This window comes from Suillus discolor (assembly GCF_016758755.1).
Source record: "Suillus discolor strain FC423 chromosome Unknown F5147scaffold_7, whole genome shotgun sequence".
NCBI classification, from domain to species: domain Eukaryota; kingdom Fungi; phylum Basidiomycota; class Agaricomycetes; order Boletales; family Suillaceae; genus Suillus; species Suillus discolor.
In genome coordinates, this window is record NW_024541254.1 from 793,010 (window position 1) to 803,204 (window position 10,195).

General features: G+C 47.3%; 6 protein-coding genes across 6 annotated transcripts; 4 read left to right on the plus strand and 2 right to left on the minus strand.

Moving 5' to 3' along the window:
* F5147DRAFT_629452 (uncharacterized protein) lies at positions 1–1,494 on the plus strand. Its single transcript, XM_041432752.1, has 3 exons — positions 1–299; positions 359–966; positions 1,017–1,494. Exons 1-3 carry the CDS (start codon positions 100–102, stop codon positions 1,241–1,243), a joined length of 1,035 nt encoding a protein of 344 aa, XP_041297383.1. The 5' UTR covers positions 1–99; the 3' UTR covers positions 1,244–1,494.
* F5147DRAFT_675622 (uncharacterized protein) lies at positions 1,495–2,181 on the minus strand. Its single transcript, XM_041435934.1, has 2 exons — positions 2,088–2,181; positions 1,495–2,036 (listed from the first exon to the last, which is right to left on the minus strand). The coding sequence occupies exons 1-2, from the start codon at positions 2,115–2,117 to the stop codon at positions 1,629–1,631; spliced, it is 438 nt and encodes a 145-aa protein (XP_041297384.1). The 5' UTR covers positions 2,118–2,181; the 3' UTR covers positions 1,495–1,628.
* A 1,263-nt stretch (positions 2,182–3,444) lies between these two features.
* Positions 3,445–4,135, plus strand: F5147DRAFT_743497 (protein-tyrosine phosphatase-like protein; the record flags this gene model as incomplete). Its single annotated transcript, XM_041439606.1, has 4 exons — positions 3,445–3,497; positions 3,564–3,832; positions 3,887–3,940; positions 3,996–4,135. 4 exons carry the CDS (start codon positions 3,445–3,447, stop codon positions 4,133–4,135), a joined length of 516 nt encoding a protein of 171 aa, XP_041297385.1.
* A 680-nt stretch (positions 4,136–4,815) lies between these two features.
* F5147DRAFT_675630 (ADP-ribosylation factor family-domain-containing protein) lies at positions 4,816–5,866 on the plus strand. Its single transcript, XM_041435935.1, has 6 exons — positions 4,816–4,998; positions 5,054–5,064; positions 5,113–5,194; positions 5,244–5,336; positions 5,387–5,613; positions 5,661–5,866. The coding sequence occupies exons 1-6, from the start codon at positions 4,944–4,946 to the stop codon at positions 5,739–5,741; spliced, it is 549 nt and encodes a 182-aa protein (XP_041297386.1). The 5' UTR covers positions 4,816–4,943; the 3' UTR covers positions 5,742–5,866.
* Positions 5,867–5,872: 6 nt separating this feature from the next.
* Positions 5,873–7,066, plus strand: F5147DRAFT_675632 (ARF/SAR). The gene is made up of 6 exons (XM_041435936.1): positions 5,873–6,101; positions 6,171–6,181; positions 6,231–6,312; positions 6,364–6,456; positions 6,508–6,734; positions 6,788–7,066. The coding sequence occupies exons 1-6, from the start codon at positions 6,047–6,049 to the stop codon at positions 6,863–6,865; spliced, it is 546 nt and encodes a 181-aa protein (XP_041297387.1). The 5' UTR covers positions 5,873–6,046; the 3' UTR covers positions 6,866–7,066.
* F5147DRAFT_675638 (exocyst complex subunit Sec15-like-domain-containing protein) lies at positions 7,047–10,128 on the minus strand. Its single transcript, XM_041435937.1, has 12 exons — positions 9,542–10,128; positions 9,196–9,490; positions 9,020–9,141; positions 8,704–8,970; positions 8,549–8,650; positions 8,386–8,495; positions 8,280–8,337; positions 8,138–8,221; positions 7,932–8,086; positions 7,594–7,879; positions 7,391–7,531; positions 7,047–7,336 (listed from the first exon to the last, which is right to left on the minus strand). Exons 1-12 carry the CDS (start codon positions 10,031–10,033, stop codon positions 7,115–7,117), a joined length of 2,334 nt encoding a protein of 777 aa, XP_041297388.1. The 5' UTR covers positions 10,034–10,128; the 3' UTR covers positions 7,047–7,114.
* Positions 10,129–10,195: the final 67 nt, after the last annotated feature.

The window sequence follows — 10,195 nt, forward strand, 5'->3', positions numbered from 1 at the left end:
CTCCAAACCAAAATTTTATTTGCACACAGGGGTGCTTCCAGTCTCTCTGTATGCCTCAACACTACGATTCCATACATTTCACTATTCATTTCTTGCAGGATGTCTACGACAGAAACGATGGACCTGATAGCTGACGACGACATTGACACAGAAACATTGCAGGCCCAAATCAATATGTCCATGTCATTTGCAGAAGATCTAGTCTCATCGTGGATACAGCCTGCACATAAAGCTAATCTCAGCAAAGGCGCAGTGGACGCTCAAAAGTTACTCGACGAGCAACTACGTAGGCCTCCTAGGTGTGTCATAGTATAAATGACGATTGTGGTTTCTATAATTGACGTGCATTACCGAGTAGACTGGGTGTCGGTGCTCCGATACCGGAATCTTCTACAACAGCTCGTGACGCTGCGCGTCTAAAGCATCACTTGATAGGGAAAGGACTCAAGCGCACCCCCAAAGATGATACCACGCTTAATCCGGAACATCATTCAGAAGACGAAGAAAGAAGGGGAGGGACGGTTAGAAAGAAAATGAAACTGGATCCGTTCGCAGTAAGATCGAAGACGAAAGCGAAAATGCTTGGGACCTCTGTGACGCAATCAACCCATAAGCCGAGTTCCCCGCATCGGCAGGCGGATGGTGGGGATAACAAGACCGGGGGTGATGATGATTTGGAACAAGGACGCCACGTTACTTCCATATCGTCCTCACTTGAAGCGAGTAAAATTAACTTAGACTCGTCTGTGAAGAAGAGGGGGAAGAAATCACGGAAGCGCTCTGCTACTGATAGCGAACGGAGCATGAGCTTCCACGAGCAGGCGATCCCCCATTCGCAGTCTATTACCACCCCAGACCGATCCGGCGATCAAAATCTCTCTGTCAATTCACCTCCTCTCGGCAGTAAACCGTATTCCGTCTCATCTTCGACATCCGGTCCATTTTCAATGGCTGCTTTGCAAACAGGTGAGTCATCGTTCTGCTATTTCAATACATGGACGTAAACAGAAGCACAGAGCTGAAACGGGATGGCGAACTGAATGTCCCGGATATTTCGACTCAATATCCTTCACCACTTCGGCATGCACCTCGTCATCCAGAGGCTCTGCGTTTAACGGTTCCGCTGCTGAATCTTGACGGACCGCCGGACCGAAGCGATGGATCCGGTAAGGATGACAACCCGGATAATTCCAAGAAGAAGCGCAAAAGGCGCAAAAAGAAAAAGCATCCTTTTCAAAGTTGACGTGGAAAGTTAAATTCTCGCCTATCCACTTCGTAATTGCCCATGCAGATCTATATCTCGCATCCACGAGTATCATATTTTCATCTCTTCCATCTACTGAAGCCAAAGCACCCGACCCGAGACTGCCATGTGCCTGGCGATTTATTGCATATTGCTGAAATCTAGTTCATCACATTGTCACTCACATCCCCTTCCCGTATAATGCACAGACATTCCGATTCGAGTGAGTCTTATCATTATAGTTTCGACTATCAAATAACAGTCCTAAGAGAGGCAAATATAAGTTACAGCATAACTTCCGAGATAAATAAGTCCCTGCAGGTGGTGTGTTCAAATACATAATATGATAATAGATAGTACCTCAACACGTCAGGATGTAGCGTGATCATTTTCTGGAAGACCTCATTCGCGCGACACCTCGTTTAGAATTATATGACGGTTGTCGTGAAGTTTGTCTTGTAGGTCGTCGGCTGATCCGAGCCGCTTGTCGGCTGCTGTTGCTCTTATGAGAACTGTGAGAGCTTCGAGCCAGTCCGTCGGGTCTAAGAGCCCGTCTTGTCTTTTTTGTATTTCCAAAGCTGAACCATGAGAATAGTCCCGGCTTTGCCCGGTCGTTTTTGGCTCTCTTCGCAACCTTCTTCTGTCGTTTGATGGCTTTAGCTTCGCGCATTTCGCGTATGCCTTCTCGTCGAAGTTGCTCATTTCCACTAAATGTAGCGCGCCATTTGACTAGCCATCCATGGAAGACTGAAGGTTTAGGTCTGCTCCGGCGACGACCATCGGAGTGGTAGTGCTTTTCTGGTCATTAGATTCACAGACAAAAAAGATTTGAAGATCAACTCACTGATGATTTCCACACAACCTCGAATTTCATCGCAACGAGATATTAGAGTACTGATAGTGACACGAGGGAAAGATTGATAAAAGCAAAAATGGCTTCTGGGCTCTGACTGCGTGCTTTAATAACTGTAACTGTCAGTACTTGGCCGCCAGGCAGCTGGCGGCCTTTGTAAATACCAAAAACATGCCATTCGGCGATGCGGCCACCGAAACGTGATCTCAGCACTCCTTAGGCATGTTCCTAGGCAGATGTCAACGGCAGCCACGCCGTTACGGTCCACGCTTAGTGTTGGTTGGTGCCTAAGGAATCGGAAATGGCGGCAGGCAGGCAAGCGCGCCCTTGAGTCACGTGGCACCCTCGGGGCAATCAACTCGTTTATGAGCACTAAGCGCACCAATAAGTTGAAGTGACACCGTAACCAACGGTATTGCAACGGTCCGTGATATTATCCGTTCATGCTGTATATCGGATGAATGCGGGGCGATTGACCAGTCTAATGTTTTCAAGATTGACCACGATCTTCGCAAAGTTTGCGGCTTTAGGTACGTCCAGTTCCCGGTGCTTATCAATCTTTCTATTGCATGTTCCGCTCTCCACGCCTTCTATCAACACAATCCGTCCCATTTGCAACTTGGGCCGCAAACTTTGCATGTTCGTATATTGATATTTTTTGACCCAGCTCACGATGATGGTCTGGTAAGAAGTCTTCAGCGTACATCGATATCGATGACGTTGTTCGAAGATAGCCTTTACACTGCATGCTGCACCGACACATAGACTCTGCCTGTCTCTGTCAGCTTGTGGTGTGTACTTGAGCGACTCGGGTGACTGCAATACCCGGAATGTTCACGGACTTACTAGCGTATCACCGAATGAGGCCTCACACTTGCCTTATTTGGATAATTTTCAGTATCTCACGTTGCGAGAAGAAGGATCGGAGGGAACAGCACAGGATTACTGGGGAGGGTACCCCCGGATATGACGTAAGCCACGTCCGTCTCGTTAATAGTGATCTCAAAAATATAGCGTATTTTCAGCGTTATGACTTGGGGTGGCGGTGAACGCGCTTTTCATAACTGTTGTAAAATTGACTTCTCCACTGCACTGCTTTCATATCTTCTTCGTGTCCCGCTCGAAATTGGCTGTGATGAAGCCGTTTACCCAACGTTTACCACACCGCCATGTTTCTACCTCACAGAACGCTGAACCATGGTGACCACAAACACGGCTACTCCATCCTCTCCGAGCCGTGCTCGGAGGGCAGAATAGTCCTTGTATGAGGAGGTACAAAACCAACAATGAATTTGAGGAGGACTTTAGACTTTCTCGCAGGTTTTCCAAGATAAATCAGTTAAACAACATGGGCTGGAAGAACGTCGACACAATCATCGAGGGCAAACTCTATCTTGGAAAGTAAGTATGCTGCGGATCCGAACTGCTGTACAGTCCAGACTCTGATTTTTTGATTTCTTCATCCAGTATCCATGCAGCAAGGTCACCGCGGTCGTTATCGGAGCGCAATATTTCTCATATTGTCTCCGTTTGCAACGACCCTATCCCTTCGGAGCTGCCCGAAAGTGGAATTACCTTTCTTCGAATTCCTGTAGAGGATGTCGACACTGCTGATCTCCTGATACATATGCCCGCTGTGTGTCAGTTCATTGATCGAGCCCTACAAGCCCGAGGGGTGGTGTTGGTACACTGCCTGCAGGGTTTATCTCGCAGTGCGGCAGTAGTCGCGGCATACCGTTAGTTGTCTTCCTGCCCAGTTCAGCAGCGGTCTAATTGAATGTCTCTCCTAGTCATGTACACGAAGCGCATAAACGCGACGCAGGCCATGGACGAAGTTAGAACAGGTCGGTTCCACTATATTTTTCAGTGAGCACGATGAGACTCACTGGCCTGAATTAGCCCGTGAACAAGTCTGGTTCAACGCTGGTTTTCAAGAGCAGTTGGTTCTTTTTGAACTCTGCAGATACGCTCCCAGCCCCTCCTGCGGAATTTACCGCTCGTGGCGGCAGAGGGTCAGCAACGCCCTACGGGGTAATTAAGAAACTGGGTTGTCGCTCAATTGAGATGGCGGCATACCTGGAAAAGTAAGCTAATCTCCAAAGCCGCTCAATTGCATACCTTCCTAGTTTCATCATAAGATACTCTAATTCAAGTCCTACAGAACACAGTGTACAGAACATAGTGGATCGTTTATCTTGTTGTACAACACGTCTTTTTGCATCTTTCCCTGCAGCATCATCATGTTTTCCGTGTAGCTTGACTTTACTTTGTATCATATGTTTCTTCATCGCTCTCGTCCTGTAAGTCTTACGTCATACATTACCCTACCTTTTTGTACTGTCAATGTAATGTCATTCACTACCATGTGCTCAGACCTGCCACGATGGCCGACAAATACAACCCGAGTAAGATAGACTTTGTCGTGTGTCCATTAGTGCTAGATCTTAATCTGAGGTTGTGATTAAAGCTAATCTCATCGTGAATCTGCGGATATATAAGTCGGTCTAGTCGGTCCTCTCAAAGCGCTCGGCCTGCAATTGCTCATGCGTGGCAAACATATCGAATGAAACCAGACACTATGGCAACATCAGATACAGGATAATAGCAAGTCTCGACCAGTCGCGAAGCAGTGTGAAAGCAGACGGGACACTGGCAGCAATTGACTCATATCAAGCATCTCACCACAGCTGCCGGAATTTGTGAGTCAGGATCTAGGTGATTCGTGTAAGCGCAGCAGTCTACCAGGGACACGTATTGAAAACTCTCTTGGACGTGTCACGAGAATACTCAATATAAAGGTGTTCATGGCCAGACGATTAGATCACCGCAGAAACTCTTTCAGACAACATGGGACTTGTTATTTCTCACATTTTTTCAGGGTTATTCACCCAACAGGAGACAAGTAAGTGCCATACACAAAGTCTCAATCAAAACGGGCTACTTAACAAATTCTACAGGATTACTGATGGTATTGTCTTGAACAAGATGTTGAGACCGATACTTACAGGATCAATAGCTTGGACTCGACAATGCGGGTAAGACAACGATACTCTACAAGCTGAAGCTCGGCGAGGTTGTCACGACCATTCCTACAATAGGTAAACAGGTTAGTGTGACCTACCGGCCTTATTTATCACATAAATGCAGGATTCAACGTGGAAACGGTTGCGTACAAGAAAATCCAGTTTACCGTGTGGGACGTCGGGGGTCAACAAAGGATTCGTCTTCTCTGGCAGTACTGTATGACATTCACTATGTGGTCGTGCAAATGGTTTCTCATCAATATCCAGACTTTAATGGTGCAGAGGGCATTATTTTTGTGGTCGATTCCAGCGATCGCGATCGCATTTCAGAAGCGAAAGAGGAACTTCACATGCTGATGAACAACGACCAATTACGGGACTCGCTTTTGCTTGTGTTTGCGAATAAGCAGGACATGCCTGGCGCTATGAGCGCGGGTGAACTCACCGATAAACTGGAATTGCGGAAGCTCGGACGGAGAACGTGGTACATCCAGGTACGCATCCCTCGTCTGTGTGGCAGCCCTGCGTTGATGTGCTGCAGTCTACTTGTGCAACTTCGGGCGATGGCTTGTACGAGGGCCTAGAATGGCTGGCTACCAATCTCAGGAAGCGTCGCTGGTAGGTAGATCATGGTTCTCTGTGTGGTTCAGTGGTAGAACGAGGGGTTTCGTAGTATGTTCGCAATATAGTGCATTAATGTTATTAGTCTTGGTAATGGAGAGGGTATTATCGTTCGCTGCATGGCCCCCTTATCAAGGTCCGCGTTAAGGCTGTTAGTTTAATAGTTGGCGATGACCAGCAGACGTGGAAGACCAAGAAGGGAACCGCCACCGGCGGAGTTCAAAAGGGTTGTTCACACACGACGACAAACTTGTTCTTGACCTCTAGTTTACAACTCATTAACGTCCTTACACTTCCTAGCTCAACATGGGTCTCTCGGTGTCACGTCTCCTTGCTGGTCTTTTTGGCAAGAAGGAGATGCGTAAGTCTCCACCATCTATACCATGATCCCCGATATCGACTAGAAACTGACTATTGTATCTTCTTCCAGGAATTTTGATGGTCGGAAATTGAGTTTGAGTCACAATGTCGTTCGCTAACTTTTATCCAGGTCGGTCTTGACGCCGCTGGTAAGACTACCATCCTGTATAAGCTCAAGCTGGGCGAGATTGTAACTACCATCCCCACCATCGGCAAGCTTTCCTCATTTACCTATGATACAAAATCCTCTAATTCTGCTGCAGGATTCAACGTTGAGACTGTCGAATATAAAAACATTTCCTTCACCGTGTGGGATGTCGGAGGACAAGATAAGATCCGACCTCTCTGGAGGCACTGTATGCTGTCTTTCCATCTACGTCATCACCGAGCTCATTAGATTTCTTCAGATTTCCAGAACACGCAAGGTATCATCTTCGTGGTTGACTCGAACGATCGGGAACGTGTATCGGAGGCTCGTGAGGAACTTCAGCGAATGTTGAACGAAGATGAGCTGCGGGATGCTCTCCTTCTTGTTTTCGCAAACAAGCAAGATCTCCCCAACGCCATGAATGCGGCAGAGATCACTGACAAGCTTGGATTACAAGCTCTTAGGCAGAGAACGTGGTACATCCAAGTCCGTCGTTTATCTCTCAAATCATTAGATCCGCTGACAGTAGACGCCGTTAGGCTGCATGTGCCACTTCTGGTGATGGACTGTACGAGGGTTTGGAGTGGTTGGCGACCAACATTAAGCGTCGGTCTTAAGCAATATGTGGTTTTCTGTCGTGTTTGGATCTTGCGCGCGCATTGTCTCCCGATCCTTACGATGTCGAAAATTATGTGCCCGTCTGCTATTTCTTTACTCTGCCTTCGCTTCCACTCCCTCTTGAATTACCCGTTTTCTCTTGTGTTTTGTAAATTTTGAGCCTTAGAGGCTGATATGCACTGCTCTCAAAGCGGATCAGAAAGGTGTGCACACTGCAAGGCTCGACATAAAAGGGTATACGAGATGTATCATCGGTTTTCTCCAGGAAATACCCGCCCAACGGCTTCTGCTTCCTTCCTCCGTCTGTCTCCTCTTTCTCGTGATTGGGCGTCACGCCGACTCGACCCGTACCTGGTCAGTTTCTCAAGGAGTGTCTGGAGTCTCTTCGGTCGGATAACGGAATACGTTGTCTGCCGGACTTGCGGTACTAGATAGTCTTGTACAGTGTCGTTTAATATTACTGATGCCATCTACAGCATTTGTAGTGTCAGCCAACCCAGAAAGGAGTGTGGGTATGTTTTTACCGAATGAAGTTCAGCGAAAACCGAGCTGAGATGGTCCCGGCCAATACGGGTTAATTCCCCTTCCAGGAACTCTGTATCCACCAAAATATTTGAGACGGCGTTCTCGTTCATCGCTGGGACGTCAGGCCCGATCATGAAGTTCTGATTGTAATGAGCCGTGAGCGCCCCGTGCATGACGACGCGCTGACGAACCGCCTGCTCACCATCAAGCACTCGGCGATATATCCGACTGCTCCTCGGTATGCCTCATCTTTGTATACCTCCTTGATAACGAGAGAGTCTACAATTGTCGTGAGCCAATTGATAAGTTCATATAAGTACATGCTGGGCGTGTCCTCGCGGGATTGCGGCGTCCAATCATACTCTGCCAAATCAAAGAAGTCATCTAGTTTAGAGGTGATAAGACCCGTCACACGGTTGAGGGCACGGGTGATAGTGTTGGCAAAGGAGGAGGAAGACAGCCGGATAGCACCACCCCGCTGTGTCGACCTGATGATGGAAGGGTTTGAGAGTTACAGATGGCTTATGATGAAAAATTTACCGCAGACTCGTCAGTGAACGTTCCAGTTCCGAACATGCAACCTCAAAATGCTCGAGATTTGAAACAATCTGAACGACTTGACTAAGAGTTGATGTGCTACTTAAGCACTTGGAAATACTGCTGCTGATATGGTTTGCAAGCAGTCTGTCTAGTGACTGTCCGATTAAGTTTGATTAGTTTGACCTCATGATACATAATATGCTCACCTTGTTCAATAGTTCGTCAATATTGCCATGATGCTGTGATACCCCATCAACAAAGTGATAAAACTTTTGTATGAAGTTTCGGATCTGCAGGTATATATTTACAAATTAGCTCAAAAATGGAGTGGGAATGATAACACATTACATCTTGGCAGCACAGGAAAAAACCTTGCGACCATGGTAGACTGAGAGGGAGACCGCTCCTATGGAACCCCTGAGCTGCTTATTCTCAGAAGGATGTGATGACATACTTTGAAAGATCCTCTTGTTCTGACGGGTCCAACCATACGACTGCAAGCACAGAATCTCTTTCGGACGGTATCGTAACTTGCATAGGGAGATGGTCGTCTTCGAGGAAAATCTGGATTGCGAATCTTGAGCGCGACAACGAAAGAAAAACCTCGCATAACTTACACCATCAAACCTACGACTGAACTGGCCTTCAAGAAGGCCGGCATACTTCTCGAACAGCATAAGGATGAGTGAATGCAGTGACTGGGTGGCATACGAATAGGACTAGCAAGGCGGTCACCCTTTTGATTTTTTTGTGAATAATATCAGATACATACCTCCAGCGTCGTGATAAACCCAATGAGACACTCCTTTACCCTCAAAAAAGCATCTGGGTCAGTCTCGTTTGCCAAAGACGCGTTAACAGCTGACGCAAGACGCGCAACTAGCGCTTCCCATAACTCCTCGACCTCCCTCTCAGAACGGAAGTTGCCAGTCGTCTCAAGAACATGCGATTCTATGATAAAAAATCCGCATATTTCCTGAGTTAGATTGGGTAGGGAGGCGAGCGGAAGCGGATCCGGTAATATAAGGTCTGATTGCGCCTGTATTCAGATTGAGTTGGCGAGAAGAGAAAGCAGAGCACTGCCGCACTTTACGATCTGCTTGATAAGATCTTCGCAAGTCATCAATTGAATCCAGCGTCGTGTAGATATGTATGCATTGGTAAAGGGGCGTGAAATCAACCTTTAATTTCTCGCTGTCGAGAACATTAACTAACAGCAGGATGTTAATCGACCGAATGAATTGAGGGCAAGGATAGAGCTCACTATCGGACCGCTCTTGGATCACCATTTCTACTGCGCTTCCAACACGACTCAACCTCAGCATAGGATCTTTCTCCCGACGTGATCTCCACTTGCGCGTCCGGTAGTCCATTGCTTCTAATGCCAATTTACCAACTAGCCCACTGACATTCCGAATCTCCAGTAACCATTGCTTCATAGAAGCTGTGACTGCATTCTGGATTTGAATCCGCAGTGAAGGCAGAGAGGACAGCAGATGCTGGTAGAATGGCGTCTGGGACAGCGAATTCGAAGGCAGACTTTGTATGTCTTCCAGTGACTATTGGTTCCTTTCAGTTACTTCAAGGGCCACAGGAGTGACGTTACATACCCGCAGGGCACTCCAATACTTCCCCTCCTTGATCAATTCGCCGATTCGATTCACAACGTCCAGAACTTTCAAACAAGCTTGCAGGGTATCAATTGCTTCATCAAGTTTGGCTGCCGTCTTCTTGGACTGCAGTAAAGTCCTTTTCTTCTCTACCAAGCCTCGACCAACTTGAGATACGCTGGCGTCCAAAGTTGTGATCTTGTCCCTGAGGTTGTTGGTATATGACTTGACTGTGAAAAGAGTCGAAGCGGAGGAGATAAATTCTTGGTAATTGTCCGTGCATATCTGCTCGATCTCGCTGTCTTTTGTTGCAATAAGAGCCTGAAGATTGCGCAAGTATGCTTCCTGCTGACGGTTCGCATGAATTTGCTTGATGATAGGTCCGAGTTGTTCAAGGTTCTCGGAAGACGAGGATGGATCAAGAAGATGTATTTGTTGCAGCTGCTGGTCGATGTTCTCTTGGGTATATTGTGGACGCCTTTGAGGAGCCATGGTTGCAACTGTCAATAGAATATCAAAATTTGGATGCAGGGCTGCAGGTGTTTGTTTGGCATCAGCCTGAGCCTCTGATACAAACAAGTCCGTTGAACGGGTTTAACCAGCACCACCGTGACGCGGACGTCAGGTCTAAGCTCTGCCTCTAGAGGTTTAGTG